Below are 19,083 nucleotides of genomic sequence, written 5' to 3' on the forward strand. Positions count from 1 at the left end.
TTAAAAGATTGATTATGCGTTTCAAGACTATTTTCTTAAAAATCTGTACGTTTCTTGAAAAAACCTCACGGGTTAGGGTTCTAGTCTTAACCGCAAAGGGTAGTAATTCAAATTTAGTTTCAAATTGATGAATTTAGCAGTGGCAAAGCAGAAAAGACTATAATTGAAAGAGTGTAAATGCAACAAAGAAAACTTTTCACTTTTTGATGAAAACCTAATCACTTTTTTCTTTTTAACTGTTTATCTTGTAGCTAAGAAGTGGTTTCTCTCCTCTCCCTACTGAAGAGAGGTTTATCAATCGGAATATCGCGTATCTTTTCCTTGTCATGAAGATGCAAAATCAGGCTGAAATACCCCTCTCTATTGGACTAATCTTAAAAGAGGCAAGATAATTCGAATTATTAGCTGGTGCTTCTGTGAAAAAATACATTTCATTAAGTAAAATCCCGTGCCATTGTGCTCAAGAAAACTATTAACACAAGAACAAGCGTTAAAGTTTGTCTGTGAGCCTGAAAGTTCTAATCCATAGAAGGGGCCCACCGAGTTTTTCAAGAAGGGAGGGGAGACGAAAGAAAAAAGTGATTTTTAGCCGCGTTTTTATTTGAAAAGGTACTTTGACCCAGTTTTTGGAGGGAGATATTATGTTATCGCAGCTTAATAATTTATTTTCATTTGCTACTCTTTGTTATGGAATCTATGTTTCTGTTTTTAATCGCTCGAATAATTCATTTTATTCAAGTGATTATCTTCTCTTTTTTTCCAAAGAATATATGTTCGCGTTCTATCAAATCCATTATGAATCATTAACTTTTTTATAATAATAATTGTATTGATTTATTTATTATTACAGCTCACTGGAAAGGTTTAGTGTATTGTGCATAAAAAACAACAAAAAAATGGCAAACTTGTTTTTTTCCTTTTCTTGAAAAGCTGACTTTTTTCTCTTTTTTTTGCAAAGAGAAAGAGAAGAGAATAACATCGTTTGAAAAATATTAATAATAAATCAGACTGCTTCCCTTTGATTTGGCTACATAGATTGTAGTTGTATTGGCTGCAGCGGCAGCTACAATCTAGTAAAGGGCGAAGCACGACCCATAGTAACTGAAAATCAAAAAACATTTTGAAAAAAAAACTAGTAAGTGAGAAAAAATTAGTATTTCTAGCTAATTCAGGAGTGGTAAGTATTACCTAAGTTAGTCTTAAAAGTAAAATGTTAGTTTGAAAAAAACCTTACAGAAATTTTTAAAAGTAGTCCGAAACCCCCAAAAATGGCATCAGATCGAAACAAAAAGAAACTTTTTGGTATTGGTATTGGTATTGCCAAGGCTGAAAACTCTAATTAGAAACTTATAGTTATCTGGCTTGGACAATAAGCGAAATAAGGTTTTTTGTATGGGTAGCACTGATATGTTGTCTTTTTATTTTTTTTCTCCACTGCTAGCAGGACAATGGAACATCTTAGAGAGCTGTTTAATGGTTCATAGATTATTCGAAGATTTCAGTTTTGGTTGGGTTTCATAAGTCATAAGAATTAGACAGAGCATAGTTCGACCACAAAGCCGGTCTTAACCGTATACTGCTCAAAAACAAGATCAAATAAATATTGTGACGAACAATCAATAGTCTCAAACCACCTAAAAAAGCAGAAGTATCTTAAGATTATCTGGGTATGGATGAAGACTGCGTTTTTTAAAGTGGTATATGGATGGTTCATAGACGGAAGGAGAGTTTTTTTTTAATATTTTATGCAGCAGTTTACTATATATTTATATATTTAAATCATTTTTTCTTATTTATTCAAAAAATTTATCTTACAATTGTAAAAAGAAGAAAAAAAGACAGAAAATGAAGTTGCCAGTTACCACAGAGAAGAGGTGGCAACAGACTGTCTTCCTCTGTTAGTCTAATACTTTATAATTTTCCTTGTATGACATATTATGTTGGTAGCATTTGATCAACCTTACCTGATGCTGACCCCATATCGGTGTTATACATGAAGTAGGAATCTCCACCGCCACTGACAATGACATCTATTTCTTTGAATCGGCTGAGAAGATTTTTGGCTTCAGCAATGGTAGCACTGCCTGTAAAGAACTTTTAATTTTTTAATTTTAAGAGTACTTGAATGTACTATATAGTGTACCATATCTGTTGATCGTAAGGAACTAATTTGGAATGTTAATACTGCGAAATCCTAAAGATTTCCAGGAAGAGAAAGGCCTGAAAAATCGTTTAAACCAGGCGAGGTAAATATTAAACAAAATTTTCATCAAAATGTATTTTTAGAATACTTTCATTTAGCTTCGCCTAATTGCGGCAGTTTCTTTAGTTGGGCTGAAAATCGAAAATAAAAGCTATAGCTACCAACGAATCTTATTCAGGCCTACTGTTGAGACACTACAGGACTGAAATCGTCGAGAAGTTTATATCCGTTGTATCAATTGTAGACATTACTGCGGCAAGCAGTATTAAAATTCACACCCACATAGTACTGTCTCTCTTTTCTAAATCCCGGAGATCACTGTGGAAAAGAGAGGGTTTAAAATCTTGACAAAAAGCCAAGTCCACGGGTCCCAAGTCTAGTCTGTCCTCATCTGTGGCTCGAAAATTTAGCCAATAGGAACAACAAAAATCTGACTCCCAGCTTTTTCGACCACAGATGTATGAAGCACATACATCGGATTAATACCCATGACCAAGTATACAATTATAAGAAAATCATGCAGATAGAATTATGCCCATGAAACCATTATCCGCCGCCCTCGCCTTTACTGGTTCAGTCATGCATGTTGCAAACACAGTTTTTTTTTCGAATGAACGCGAAGATTGACTATATAGCCTACACCGAACAGAGAATATCTTACTCGTGACGGAGGATCCGATTCATTTAGGTTCTCTGGTCTTTAAAGAAAGTTTAGCTTATAGTTTATTTTGAAAGTCAGCAATATCCAGAATGTGTAAAAACTTCAGTGCATATACCACAGGGATTAGAGGGCGGCAGCCTCACTCGTATATAGGATAATATCAATTTGTTCTGAGTTTCAACAACATTGCTTAGTTTCGAAAATCTTCGTTTCTTTATATTTAATCAATTAAAAGAAACTTTCCTAAAAATAAGTTTTTCAAAGAAAAGTAAAGGCTATTTTAAACTTAAGCTCAGGAGATAAAAATACCTGTTAAAATTCAAACTTAAAACGACCAGAAATTACTATTAAAGAATAAATGAAACCCAAAACGAACAGAAATTAAATAAACAATCATAGGAAAAACATACAACAAGTAATAACATAAATGAATAAATAGATCTTAAAGTGAGTAATGCTTAGATTGAATTTGAAAATCAATTTCAAAACGAAAAACAATATTTTCCCATCGAAGCATAAATGAAACTGAAAACGAACAGAAACTGAATAAACAATCAATACAAACAAACATACAATAGATATTATTGTAAATTAATAAATAAATCTTAAAACGATTGAAACTTAAATTGAATATGCAAATCAAGCTTGAAACGAACAAAAATTACTACAAACAAGAGTTTGGGTATGACCTCCATCTCTCACTGTAAAAGTCTATAACCTACTGTGTCATCGGCGCTTTACTGAAAACCAATTTTATGGCAAATATTTTCTTTTGTACTTAATATTGAAAATAAAAATTAAAATTATAGTAACATTTTGAACTGATGAACTTTCAGCAATTAATATCATTATGCATCAAATATCCAGTTCAATTTATTAGCTCTTTTAAAAGTTGTTCAAGACGAATATAGTTTCGCTAAAAACAAGTATTTAGATACTGCCTTCCTTCCTTAACTGTAAATAAAAACCAAAAGCCTACAGCGTCATTGGTGCTTAAAACTGAAAACGAATATTATTACAAATATTTTCTTTTCCAGTTCTTACAGCATTGAAAATAAAAATAAATTACAGTGAAATAAATTCTTGAACGGATGGATCTTTCAACAATTAATATCATTATACACCAAATATTCAATTTGATGTTGTTTATATTTTCCGAGACTGATCAAGACGCATATAGTTTTCAGTAAAGTGCCAATGACGCAGTAGGTTTTATTCTTTTACAGTGAGAGAAGGAGGTGATACCCAAACTCTTGTTTGTAGTAATTTTTGTTCATTTCAAGCTTGGTTTGTATATTCAATCTAAGTTTCACTCGTTTTAAGATTTATTTATTAATGTATCTTAATATCTATTATATGTTTGTTTGCATTGATTGTTTATTTAATTTCTGTTCGTTTTAAGTTTCATATATACTTTAACAGGAAAATATTTTTTTCGTTTTAAGCTTGATTTTCATATTAAATCTAAGCATTACTCGCTTTAAGATTTATTTATTCATTTTTATTATTACTTGTTGTATGTTTTCGCTGCGATTGTTTATTTAATTTCTGTTTGCTTTATATTTAATTTATTGTTTAATAGTAATTTCTGGTCGTTTTGAGATTGAATGTTAACAAGTATTTTTATCTGCTGAGCTTAAGTTTAAAATGGCCTTTACTTTTCTTCGAAAAATTTATTTTTCGGAAAGTTTTTTTTTAATTAATTTTTGTTCGTTTTTGATTGCAAAAAGCTTCACGTTTTTAAGAATTCCTTATTTCAAAATAAAACTTTAAAAAAAAGTCAAATGTTCATCAAAGTATCAAAACTGTTGTCAAAGTAACAATATCAAAGTGAAAAAATGGGTTTGCGTCAATCTCGAAATTTTTATTATCTGATGTTTGAACTATATTTAACAAAATGGCTATCTCAAAATTTTTATCGGATGGTTTTGGGGAAAAAGGGGGCGTGGGGGAATAATTAACCTTCTATCTCTTTTGACTCTTTAAAAGTGAACTAGAACTTTCAATTTCCAATCAAATGAGCCCTCTCTGAAGTTTATACGAGCATCCCTTCTATAAGAGCCATATATATCCCCAGAGTTTAACTTACAACGCCTGTCTCTGGGTCCTGGGGGGTTGCGACGATCCCGAAGTTTTAATATCTGATGGTTGAACTATTTTTCACAAAATGGTCACCTCAAATTTTTATCGGATTGGTTTATCCATCCGATAAACCCAAAGGCGTGGAGGACGGGAGGGGCTAGATGCCCTCCGATTCTTTTTCACTCTGAGAAAATGAACTACAACTTTTGATTTCCATCCAAATGAACCCTCCCTGAAGTTTATACGAGCATGCCTTTATACGACCCCATACGACCAAGCATGCCACATACGACCCCAGGACATAGCTTACAATACCTACCCCCGGGCCCTGGGGGGTTATGTGGACACAGGAGTTTTTGTTATCTGACCTTTAAACTATTTTGAAGAAATGGCTCTCTCAAAGTTCTTGTCGGATGGGTTTGAGGAACATAGGGCACGGAGAGGGGGGCTAGTTGCCCTCCGATCTCTTTTTACTCTTAAAAAGTGAACGAGGACTTTCAATTTCCAATCATATGAGCCCTCTCTGAAGTTTATACGAGCATGCCTTCCATATATATGCTTCGAGACCATATATGCTCCCAGAGCAATACTTAGAACGCCGGTCCCGAGTCCTGGAGGGGGGGGGGTGTCAACACAGGAGTTTTTCTTATCTGACCTTTGAGCTATTTTTAACGAAATGTCCATACGTAAAGGAGTTTTTGTTATATGATCTTTGAACTATTTTAAACAAAATGGCCACATCAATTTTTTTTATCAGATGTATTTGGGGAAAAACGCCTTTGGGGGAGGGTCTAGTTGCCCTTCGATCACCTTTGACTCTTAAAAAAGACACTAGAACTCTCGATTTCAAATTTAATGAGCCTCCTTTGAAGTTTATACGACGACCCCTTCTATACGAAGTGCCTCTAGGAAAAAAAATAAATGGAGTGTGGGGGAAGGCTAGCTGCCCTCCAATCACCTTTGACTCTTAAAAAGTGAATTAAAACTTTCAATTTCCAATCAAATGAGCCCTCTATGAAGTTAATACGAGCATCCCTTCCATAACAAGCATACATGCTCCCAGGGCATAACTTACAACGCCTACCCCCGGGCCCTGGGGGACTGTTTCGACACCGGAGTTTTTTGTTATCTGAACTTTGAATTTATTTTTAACAAAATGTCTATCTCAAAATTTTTATCTGCTGGATTTAGGACGCGGATGGGCGTTAAGGCGTTGATGCATTTAGGGTGTTAAGGCGCGGGGGAGGGGGGGATTTGCCCTCTGATCTCTTTTGACTTTTAAAAATTGAACAAGAACTTTGAATTTCCAATCAAATGAGCCCTCTCTGAAGTTTATACGAGCATCCCTTCCATAAGAACTATATATGCCCCTAGAGCATTACACATAACACCTGCCTTCGGGCCCTGGGGGGGGGTGCGTCGACACAGAAATTTTTCTTATCTGACCTTTGAACTATTTTAATGAAATGGCTATTATAAAAATTTCATCGGATGGGCTTGGGGGAAAAGGGTGTGTGTGTGTGGGAGGGGGGGGGGGCTAGTTGCCCTCGGATATCTTTTGGCTCTTAAAAATTGAACTAGAACTTTCAATTTCTAATCAAATGAGCCCTCTCTGAAGTCTATACAAGCATCCCTTTCATAAGAACCATATACACCCCCAGGACAACACTTACTACGCCCCAGGCCCTGGGGGGAGTTTTTGTTATCTAATTTTTGAACAATTTCCAAAAAACTGGCTATCTCCAAATTTGTAGCAGATGGGTTTTGGGAAAAATGGGCTAGGGGGGCTAGTTGCCCTCTGTACTCTTAAAAAGTGAACTAGAACTTACAATTGACTCTTGACTCTTAAAAAGTGAACTAGATCTTACAATTTCCAATCAAATGAGTCCTCTATGAAGTTTTTACAAGCATTCCTTTCATAATAACCATACAAGCCCTTAGGGCATAACTTAGAACGCCTTCCCCTGGGCCGTAGAGGGGGGGGTATATTGACACTGGAGTTTTCTTATCCGGCCTTTGAACTATTTTAACAAATTGTCTATCTAAAAATTTTCATCAGATGGTTTAGGAAAAAGAAGGCGTGGGGGGGAGGGGGGGGGCTAGCTGCCCACGGATCTCTTTTGACTATTAAAAAGTGAGCTCCAACTTTTAGTTTCAAATGAAATAAGCCCTCTCTGAAGTTTATACGAGTATTCCTTTTATAAGAACCATATATGCCCCAGGGCATAACTTATAATGCCTGTCCCCGGGCCCCGGGGGGTTGTGACGACACCTGAGTTTTTGTTATCTGACTTTTGAGCAATTTTTAACTTAATGGCTATCTCAAAATGTTTATTGGATGCATTTGGGGGAAAACGAGCGTGGGGGGGATAGTTGCCCTCCAATCTCTTTTGACTCTAAAAAAGTGAACTAAAACGTTCAATTTCGAATAAATTGAGTCCTCTTTGAAGTTATTACGAGCATTCCTTCCATAAGACCCATATATACCCCCAGGGCATAATTTACAACGCCTGCCCCCGGACCCTGGGGGTGGTGTCGACACCGGAAATTTTGTTATATGATCTTTGAACCATTTTTAACAAAATAGCTATCTCAAAATTTTAATCGGATGCATTTGGGAAAAGAGGGTTTGGGGGGGAGGAAGCTAGTTACCCTCCGATATCTTTTGACGCTTAAGAAGTGAACTAGAACTTTCAAACTTCCTATCAAATGAGCCCTCTCTGAAGTTTATATGAGCATTCCTTCCATCAGAACCATATATGCCCCCAGGGCATAACTTATAACCCTTGTCCTGACGACTGTGGGGGGGAGTGTCCTTCTCAAACATATAATTTTCAGAACTTTCAACTCCGTTGAACAGAATGGATATATCAAAATTTTGATTGGATGTGTTCGGGGAAAAAGGCGGGAATGGAAGGGGTGTTAGTTGCCTTCCAATCACTTTTGACTATTAAAAAGGAAACTAGCCATTTAAATTTCCAATCGAATAAGCCCTTTCTGAAGCTTCTACGACAACACTTTCTATAAAAACCTTATATGCCCCCAGGGCATATAAGGTTTATACTTACAATTGCAACTTATAAGGGGCATATAAAGTTTATACTTAAGTTTATAACTTACAACCCTCCCCCTTAGGGCTGTGGGGGTGGGGTGTTGTTATGCTCAAAGACCTAATTTCCTGAATTCTCAACTACGTTGAACAAAATGGCTATCTCAAAATTTTTATTGGATGTGTTTGGGGAAAAGGAGGGCTTGAGAGGGGGTTTAGTTGCCCTCCAATTACTTTTGACTATTAAAAAGGGCATTATCCCTTTGAATTTCCAATCGAATGAGTCCTTTTTGAAGTTTCTAAGACATACTTTTCTATAAAAACCCTATTTGCCCCCAGGGCATAACTTACAACCCTTGCCCTAAGGGCTGTGGGGGAATTTCCTCCTCAAAATCATAATTTCTATTTGGAAATCAACTACGGTGATCAAAATGGCTATCTCAAAATTTTGATTGGATGTGATTGGGCAATTGGTGGGCGTGGAAGGGGTGTTAGTTGCCTTCCAATTACTTTCGGCCCTTAGAAAGGGCACTAGAACTCTCGATTTCCAACCGAATGAGCCCCTTTAAAGTTTCTACGACGGCCCCTTCCATATGTAGTGCCTCTGGGAAAAAAGAATAATAAAACATTGGAGTCGTATGGCCTTTACTATAGACAACGCTATAGTGTTGCCTCTGATTACTAGTCATCCTGTTTGGAGTAGTTCTAAATATGGAAAACAAAATGCGCAAAAAAGAATGACAAGTTATGTTGTCTTTGGTACAGTTTGAGTTTGGTAATGGCATGGTACAGTTCAAGTTTGAGCTTGGCATGGTGAAATTTCCGATTACAAATAGCACAATTAAGTATAACAGAATAATAAATTAGATTCTGTTTTGTGTATTCGTGTTATATGTATGGCGACATTGGAAGTTAAGATGTGGGTTTTGTTTATTGTTTTTTTTTCTAATGTTGCGTTTAATTTAGCTTAATTTATTTTGTTTTAATTTTTGTTTTTTTCCCTGTTCATCCGGTCGTGAATTTGAATTATTCGGGTTTCTTTATTATTTAAAGTTTGTTGCTATTTTTGTTTTGTCAGCTGCTTTGTTTTGAAAATATTACATGTTTTCTGTATGTTTTCATTTGTTAAATTCGGTAAATCGAAAGAAAGTGCGGTCTAAGAAATTAGTTTGTAATAATCCTAATATTTATTAAATAAAAAAAAATAAGTTTTTTCAACTAAAAGTAAGGAGCCGCATTAAAACTTAAAACGAACAAAAATCGTTAGGCATATTAGATTATTTGTCCCCTTCTCAATACCTCGCTCTTTATGCTAAAGTTTTTTGAACTTTTATAAAAGCTTATTATTCTAATTAAATAGCCCTTGTGCTTCGGGAGTCATTCTTAAACAATTGGAAGAAAAATTCAAACTTTGGCATAGAGAGAAAGGTATTGAGGAGGGGGTAAATCCCATCACGAACATAATAGTTTCTCTTCGTTTTAAGTTTTGAAGTTGCTCCTTACTTTCAGTTGAAAAAACTTGTTTTTTATTTAATTGCCGATTGTTTTTAAGTAATTCCTGGAAATCCGGCTCCCCATCATCATGTTGTGCAGAGCCCTATGAATCGACAAGAGAAACACCATGTCAATCGAACAGTGTCAAGTGTGCCATTTGTCCCAAAGCTATGGCCTGATCTGCCCAGCCGTTAAAAAAGCCATGAACAAAGCGTCCAAGCCCCGAAAATGAACAATTTAAAGGTCTTTTGCCGAAACATATACGGACACAACGCTGTGAAAAAAAAAATACTATCTTAGTGGAATTTGCTACGATTATAATGTAATTTGTGTGCAGGAGCACCTATTTATCAAGGACAATTTTGCTCTTTTTTAGCGCAAATTGGTTTTCATACATGAAGCCAAACGACAATTTACGCGTGGAATCCCCTGTAGGCTGGACGAGTCGTGTGACGTCTACACTTCTGTGGAATTTGTTGGGTCAACTAGCTTTTTCCTCATCAATATATATTTCCCAACAAACTGAAATAAGGATCGTTCTGAAAAACGCTATCCCGAAGTGTGTAGTCGTTTAAGCAGACTCTTGTGTAGAATCGGAAACAGACGCTTTGTGGTGACTTCCAGTACAACCCCTCCTTACCTGGGAAACAAACAGAGATTATTCTAGCAGAACTCTTGGATGGGATAGCCTTTTGTGACAAAGATTAGCAGTTTACCTATACACATAATAGTGGCCGTACGAGTAATATTGACCATGTGATAGTGATAACAACCTTCCAACTCATGGAAAATATGAGCATCAACTCCGACCATACCTATAGCAACCATTTAGGTCTATCTTTCAGTGTCTCTTTTCAATCTACTGCCAACCACGCAGCTAATAAACACTATCAAAAGCGAATGGGAAAAACTGACACTATGCTGTATCAACACACTTGTGACAAAATCCTGAACAAAATTAAAGTACCCTACCAGCTACTAGTGCACGGTGTCCAAGATCCGGTCACTTTAAATATGTATTGTGAGGAAATACACCATGACATAAAAACCGTGGAAAAGGTTGAAACAAGTGTCTCCTGGTCAAACAAGCAAAAAAAACGTGCTAAGTTGTGGTACAATATCTTGAACTAATCCGATAAGCCCAGATCTGGTGTGGTCTTCCAACTGTTTTGGAGCACAAAGAAGACTACCTAAATCTAATGGAAAAAAAACCAAAAAAACAAAGAAGTCAAACGACAAAGTTGTTAAAAAAAATATTGCTGGAATGACTTCTGAACCACTTATTCATATTTTGTATTTATTTATCAGTTCAGGTATGTTTCGAAGTAGATAGAAAATTGCCCGGGTAATTCCGTGACATAAAAAAGGTGATAAATCTCGTGTAAATAATTATTGTCCCATTGCAATTTTATCGCCTTTATCTAAAGCGTTTGAAAAAAATTTAAGAGAAAGATTTTTTAATTATTTGGATAAAATAAATTTTTTTACCAAATACCAGTTTGGATTAGGGCAGGCCATTCGACACGACACGCAGTCGCAGTTCTTTTATTAGAAATAAATGATTGTTTAGATGATGATTTCCATATGGCTACTGTTTTCTATGATGTTAAGAAAACATTTATCACATTAAACCATGAAATTTTTTCTGACAAAATGGAAAATGCAGGCATAAGAGGGATAGGACTAGATTTAGTAAAATCATATCTGTGTGGATGTAAAATTGCGGTAGATGTCGATGGAAAACTGTCTAACTTAAGAAACCTTAATGACATTGGTATCCCTCAAGGTTCAGTTCCGCTCTTATTTTTGATTTATACGTATTAACGATCTTCCGCAAAGTTTGCAGAGGAATATTAGTCTTGCTATTTTATTTGCTGATGGCACAGCTGTATCTGTTAAAGCGAGGGATTAATCTAAATTAATTGAAAATTTGATTATAACTGTTATTTCAGTTAATCGATGGTTTGCTTCTTAAAATCAAGTACCAAATTTATTAAAACTGAATTTAAGGTTTTTGGTCGTTCGAAACATGCCACTCAATTGATTTCTTGTTAGGAGCTTCAGGTTGGTGAGAATAAAATTTGTAGGGTTCAGTCATATCGTCATTTAGGGGTTTTTCTTGATACATTGTTGTCTTTCCGTAATCACATTGATCATTTAAAGGTTAAACTTGCTCAAAATATTGGGTCAATGAACCAAGTTAAAAATGTTTTTGCATTTTCCATACTAAAAATAATTTACCGCTCTTTAATTGCTTCGTATATGAATTACTGTTCAATTGTTTATCTTAATAACTTTTGGCCGCATTTAAAATAATTGCTGGTGCTACAAAATAGGGCAGTAAGAATGCTCGGAAATTTTTACGTCGACCATCAAAAGTTGAAAATAAATCTGAAACAAAAACGCTATTCTTTTTCCTAAATTAAATATAAAAAAGCAAGTTTTTCTTAACAAAAGTAAAAAGCGAAAATAGGTCTTCAGCAGAGTAAAAAAAAATAATTGACATTATAATGAATAATCAACTAAAAATTAAAAGAAACAACGTAATAAAAATGAATCCAATAATGAACTTATAAGTTACAAAAAATAAATCAGATATTCATCTCAAACTCAAAACGAACAGAAATTACTAAATAATTGAACTAGGAAGTTGTCTGTCTTGTACCTCAATTATATATATATTATATATACGAGGGCAATTCAGAGACTAACCTCCGGTTGATTGAAAAAAATACACCAAGTTAAGTAAAAATATTTTAATATATACATCTTACAACTACATCTTTGCACTATTTTTCGACATAGTCTCCATAACGATTGAGGCACTTATCGTATCTCTTCACAAGCTTTGAAATTGCTTCTGCATAAAAATTACCCGCTTGTGCCTTGAGCCAGCCTGTGACCTTATCTTTGAGCTCTTTGTCGTCATCAAACCGCTGGGACCCGAGCCATTTCTTCATATGCATGAAGAAGTGATAATTGCTTGGCGCCAGATCTGGGCTGTAAGGTGGATGGCTGAAAACTTCCCACTTGAAAGACTCAAGAAGGGCTGTTGTTCTGCGAGCAGAGTGAGGACGGGCGTTATCGTGGAAAAAAACGATAGCAGAAGTCAGCATACCACGGCGTTTGTTCTGTATAGCCCGTAGTAATGTTTTTAGTGTTTCACAGTACACGTCTTGATTAATGGTCGTCCCACGTTCCATGAATTCAACCAACAACACCCCTTTGGCATCCCAAAACACCGTTGCCATCAGTTTTCTGGCAGAAAAATCTTGCCGGGCTTTTTTGGTTTGGTAGGCGAATCTGAATGTGCCCACATCTTTGACTGTTCTTTTGTCTCAGGGTTCACGTACTTAATCCAGGTTTCGTCACCGGTCACGATTCTGTTTAACAATGGTTCTCCTTCGTCCTCATAACGTGACAGAAAGTCTAATGCAGAGGCCATTCTTTGAGTTTTGTGGTGGTCGGTAAGAATTTTGGGCACCCATCGTGCACAGAACTTACGGTAACCCAATCTTGCTGTCACTATCTCGTACAAAAGATTCTTAGAAATCTGTGGAAAATCAGTAGACAACTCCGCCATTGTGAAACGTCGATTTTCACGAACTTTTCATCAACTGTATGAACAAGTTCGTCAGTCACCAAGGATGGTCTACCACTCCTCTCTTCATCATGAACGTTTTCTCGTCCACTTTTAAATAAACGTACCCATTCACGGACAACTCCTTCACTCTTAACTTTTGGTCCGTACACGGCACAAAGCTCACGATGAATAGCTGCTGCAGAGTATCCTTTGGCTGTAAAAAACCTTAAAACAGCACGCACTTCACATTTGGCGGGATTTTCTATTGCAGCACACATTTCAAACTACCACAATAACTAAACTAGCGCACATACGATGTTCACTCGACTACGGCTTGATGCCGACTGACCTGCTGAGCGCGTGAATGCACAGATGGCGCGCTACTCCCCCCACTACATGCACTGTGACCAATCGGAGGTTAGTTTCTGAATTGCCCTCGTATATTGATTTATTAAATTATATATATTGGTTTATTAAAGTTATGAAAGTAAAAACATTTATATTTTTTCAGTAAAGTGCAAATTATGCTCTGTCCCTGGGAAAGCATAGGGGTTTTGAGCCTTACTCATGTTAGATTGTTTGATTTTATTTTTTGCTCATTTTTGGTTTAATGGACTTTTCTTTCAAAAACTTATTTTGTGGAAAATATTTTTTAGTTAATTTCTGTTCGTTTTAAATTGACAGTCTTTTCAGGGAAAAAGAAAATAACACATGCACCCTTACACCCTTTTATACACCTAACAACACACACCCTTATAAAAATCTGGACACAAATAGTACTGTTTAATTTAGTTTCATATCTCCTCTAGTTGATCTGAAATAAAAAACTTGATACCATTCGCAAAAAAATCTGTTTACTTTCTTTGATAGCTTGGATACACTTACGCTATTTCGATTTGGTTAAATTTTAAGAGCAGAAGTAGCCCCGAAAGTTTGAACAAATACTCTCAGTCGTTCTTAGGACACTGCTGAGATGCCTTATTGGGAATTAGCATTAACACAGTGCATTTTGATTTAATCTTAAGGCAACATTTAGTTTTTAAATATAATGGACAAACGGGAGGGTGAGTGTGGGAAGGGGACTGGCTGCCCTCCAATCAATTTTGACTATTAAAAACTGCATTAGTCCTTTCTATTTTCAATCGAATGAGCCCTTTTCCACTCCTTCGATACGAAGTGCCTTGGTCTATATAAATATATATATAAATATATATATATATATATATATATATATATATATATATATATATATATATATATATATATATATATATATATATATATATATATATATATATATAAATATAATATATATATATATATATATATATATATATATATATATATATATATATATATATATATATATATATATATATATATATATATATAAATATAAATATATGTATATATATATAAACTACCCAGATCGATCTTTACTATAAAAATATCAAGCCTTCCAATCACTTTCGACAATTAAAAAGGGCACTAGCCCTTTCAGTTTCCAGTCGAATTAGCTCTTTTTGAGTTTCTACGACAAGGTTTCTTATAAACACCTTATATACTTCCAGCCTTTGTCCTGAGGGTTGTGGGAGGGGGGGGGGGGGTAGGGTTGTCATCCTCAAAGACCTAAATTCCAAAACTTTCAACTACGTTCAACAAAATGAATATCTCAAAATTTTGATTGTATGTGTTTGGGAAAATAGTGGGCACAAGAGGTGGGTTAGTTGCACTTCAATCACTTTCGACTATTAAAAAGGCCTCTACCCGTTTCATTTTCAAATCGAATGAGCCCTTTTTGAAGTTTCTACGACAAATCTTTCTATAAAAACCTCATATAATCCCAAGGCATAACTTACAACCCTTGCCCTTTGGGTTTTGAGGGGGGGGGGGGGGTTGTCATCCACAAAGACATAATTTCCAGAACTCTCAACTACGTAGAAAAAAATGGCTATCTCAAAATTTTTATTGTACGTTTTTGGGGAAATGGTGGGCGTGAGAGAGGGATTAGTTGCCCTCCAATTACTTTCGACTATTAAAAAGGGCATTAGCCATTTCAATTTCCAATCGGATAAGCCCGTTTTGAAGTTTCTACGACAACGCTTTCTATAAGAGCCTTATATGCCCCCAGGGCCTAACTTACAAACCATGCCATGAGAGCTGTGGGGGGCGGGGAAGTTGTCATTTTTAGAGACCTAATTTTCAGAACTTTCAACTACGTTGAACAAAATGGCTATCTAAAAATTTTGATTGGATGTGTTTGGGGAAAAAGTGGGCGTGAGAGGGGGGTTAGTTGTCCTCCAATCACTTTCAACTTTTGAAAAGGGCACTAGGCCTATGAATTTACAATTGATTGCGCCCTATTTCAAGATTCTGCGACAAAGCTTTCAATAAAAGCCGTATATGCCCCCAGCACATAACTTGTAACCCTTGCCCCAAGGGCTCTGAGTGGGAGGGGCTGTCATCCTCAAAGACCTTATTTCCAGAACTTACAACAACGTTGAACGAAATGGCTATCTCAAAATTTGATTGGATGTGTTGGGATTAATGATGGGCATGAGAGAGGGGTTAGTTGCCCTCCAATCACTTTTGACTATTAAAAATGACACTAGCCCTTTGAATTTCCAATTGATTGAGCCCTTTTTCAAGTTTCTACGAAAAAACTTCAATGAAAACCTTATGTGCCCCCAGGGCATAAATTATAACCCTTGCCCTGGAGACTGTGGGTCTTCACGTATAATTGTCCTGCTCAAAGGTATAATTTCCAGAACTTTCAACTGCGTTGAACACAATGGCTATCCAAAATTTTGATTGAATGTTTTTGGGGAAATGGTGGGCGTGGAAGGGGTGTTAGTTGCATTCCAATCACTTTCGAATATTAAAAAGGGCACTAGCCATTTCAATTTCCAATCGAATAAGCCCTTTTTAAAGTTTCTACGACAACGCTTTCTATAAAAACCTTATATGCCCCCAGGGCATAACTTACAACCCTTGCCTTGACAAATTTGGGGGGGGGGTGTCATCCTCAAAGACTTAATTTCCAGAACTTTCATCTACGTTGAACAAAATGACCATTTCAAAATTTCGATTGGATGTGGTTGGGGAAAAGGTGGGCGTGAGAGGGGTGTTAGTTGCCCTCCAATCACTTTCGACTATTAGAAAAGGCACTAGCCCTTTGAATTTCCAATCGAATGAGCCCTTTTTCAAATTTCTACGACAAAACTTTCAATGGAAACCTTATGTGCCCCCAGGGCATAACTTATTACCCTTGCCCTGAAGACTGTGGGTCTTCAGGTATAATTGTCCTGCTCAAAGGTATAATTTCCAGAACTTTCAACTGCGTTGAACACAATGGCTATCTCAAAATTTTAATTGAATCTGTTTGGGGAAATGGTAGGCGTGGAAGGGGTGTTATTTGCCTTCCAATCACTTTTGACTATTAAAAAGGGCACTAGCTATTTCAATTTCCAATCGAATGAGCCCTTTTTGAAGTTTCTACGACAACACTTTCTATAAAAACCTTATATGTCCCCAGGGCATAACTTACAACCCTTGCCCTGATGAATGTGGAGGGAGGGTGTCATCCTCAAAGACCTAATTTCCAGAACTTTCAAATACGTTGAACAAAATGGCCATTTCAAAATTTCGATTGGACGTGGTTTGGGAAAAGGTGGGCGGGAGAGGGGTGTTAGTTGCCCTCCAATCACTTTCGATTATTAAAAAGGGCACTAACCCTTTGAATTTCCAATCGAATGAGCCTTCTTTCAAGTTTCTACGATAACACTTTATATGACCTTATATGCCCCAGGGCATAACTTAGAACCCTTTCCCTGAGGGCTCTGGGGGAGTGTCCTCCTCAAAGACATCATTTCTATCTGGAAATCAACTACGCTGAACAAAGTGGCTATCTCAAAATTGTGATTCGATGTGTTTTGGGAAATGGTGGGCGTGGAAGGAGTGTTAGTTGCCTTCCAATCACTTTCAGTCATTAAAAATGGCACAAGCCTCTCCAATTTCCAATTGAATGAGCCCTTTTCGAAGTTTCTACGACAACTCCTTCGATGCGAAGGGCCCTGGTTTAAAGGAAAAAATAATAAATAATACATTGTGGCAAGATCGTTCTTATTTGCCCCCAGGGCATAATTTAAAACCCTTGCCCTTAGGGTTGTGGGTGTGTGTCTTCCTCAAAAACATATTTTCTATCTGGGAATCAACTACGCTGAACAAAATGGCTATCTCAAAATTTTGATTGGATGGGTTTTGGGAAATGGTGGGGGTGAAAGGGGTATTTACCTTCCAATCTCTTTCGACTATTAAAAGGGCACATGCCACTCCAATTTCCAATCGAATGAGCCCTTATCGAAGTTTCTACAACAACTCCTTCGATACGAAGTGCCCTGGTATGGAAAAAAATAATACATTCTGCCAACATCGTTCTTTACTTAGGCAACACAATTGCGCTGCCTATGATATGTCTTTTATTATTATAATATTGAAAAGTAAGTAGAGTATCAAAAGCTCTCGAATTTGTTGCGAGTACATTTTATAATATCAATCTAGCTCCATCAGACTGATATGCAATACAGTTCCAAGAATATTTCGTCATTTCCAACATATTTCTTTAAATTTCTTTAAAATGCGTAAAAGAGCCGAATAGATTCGTTATTGCAAAATTTCACTGCAAATAATAAAATGAATTTCTTCAAAAAATTAAACTATTCATTTTCTGAAGGTAATTTAGGCACCATTGCTCTATAGCCCATCATGAAAAAAAAAACTAAAACTAAAAGAAGAATATTGACATAAAATTGTTTCTTTTAACTTCAAAATTTTCTTTGATGTGGTCTTGATTGCTATTGAAATTTTAGTTTTTAATTATTACATTTTTAACTTCAAAATTTTCTTTTATATGGTCTTGATTGCTATTGAAATTTTAGTTTTTAATTATTACATTTTTAATTAAAAGTAAATATAAAATAAATTTAGTTTTAATTTGTTTTAACATTAAGCATATCGTAACAAAGAAAAATGATGTCCCAGGACGAATCAATAAAAAAAAAGGTGTTTTCTTTCGATTTTCTTTCGTTTTACAAAATATAAACTGTATTTAATTACAGATGTACCAGAAATATAGAGTGGGAAAATTTCCCCTTGCACTCCAATCATAGCGCGATTGTTTTACGCGCTAAACTGTATTCATAAACTGTATTCGTATGTATTATAAACTGTATTCGTATATCTGTATTGTGAACAGTTTGGGTTTCTTATGGCTATATTTTCTAGGATTATTCTAGGGGTGATGTTATAGTTTCTATATTTTCTAGGATTATTTTGGGGTGATGCTTTAATTTTTGAGGGGTGTGTTAAAAAAAACTTTACAGAACGTATCTAAATTTATTTATATAGATTTTTGTCGCCATTTTATTTTGTGAGTAATATTAAACCTTTGAGTGAGAAAATCGGGGGGGGGGGGTTGAGAAATAATAACGTACGTCATTCCGGATCCTTTGTTTTGGGTATTTTGCTCGAGGCGGCTTACAATTTTTTTTTTAACAAAATGCATATTTATTTGCACTTTTGTAACCTTTTACGAGTAGAATTTGCCCTTTGGGTGATATAAGGGGGGAGGGGGAATGAGCTGCAACCAGGTAACCACTTTAATCTGGACACGACCTTGACTTTTTATTTGACGATAATTGCATTTTTATTCCTCTCTCGCTTTGAAATCACTTAATATATATATTACTTCCAGTAAAGCGCGTACAGCAATCGCGCTATGATTGGAGTGCAAGGGGAACCCACTTCAAATATATAGTAATTTCTGTTCGTTTTCAGTTTGATTAAAATATCAATTTTATTTTGGGTACATTCTAAGTTCATTATTGAATTTAATTTTTTTTTTATTAAGTCTAATATCCGTTTCTTTTAACTGTTTTATCCCTTATACTGTTTTAACTTTAATAATAACTTTTTTTAAAAAAATAAGAAAATATAAAATATAAAAGCGTAGA

At 35.7% G+C, this 19,083-nt stretch overlaps 1 protein-coding gene across 2 annotated transcripts in view; it reads right to left on the reverse strand.

Annotated features, from left to right (window-relative positions):
* The window catches only part of LOC148940845 (5'-nucleotidase-like), a 143,751-nt gene that overhangs the window by 60,834 nt on the left and 63,834 nt on the right, over nt 1-19,083 (reverse strand). For both annotated transcript variants that reach the window (XM_089104762.1, XM_089104761.1), the window contains one exon: nt 1,965-2,084. In XM_089104762.1, the coding sequence (XP_088960888.1) occupies nt 1,965-2,084 (120 nt within the window). The remainder of the gene's footprint in view (nt 1-1,964; nt 2,085-19,083) is intronic.

The sequence above is a fragment of the Artemia sp. Qi Xiang Cuo genome, chromosome 19, assembly GCF_049724085.1.
Source record: "Artemia sp. Qi Xiang Cuo chromosome 19, ASM4972408v1, whole genome shotgun sequence".
Classification (NCBI taxonomy): Eukaryota; Metazoa; Arthropoda; class Branchiopoda; order Anostraca; family Artemiidae; genus Artemia; species Artemia sp. Qi Xiang Cuo.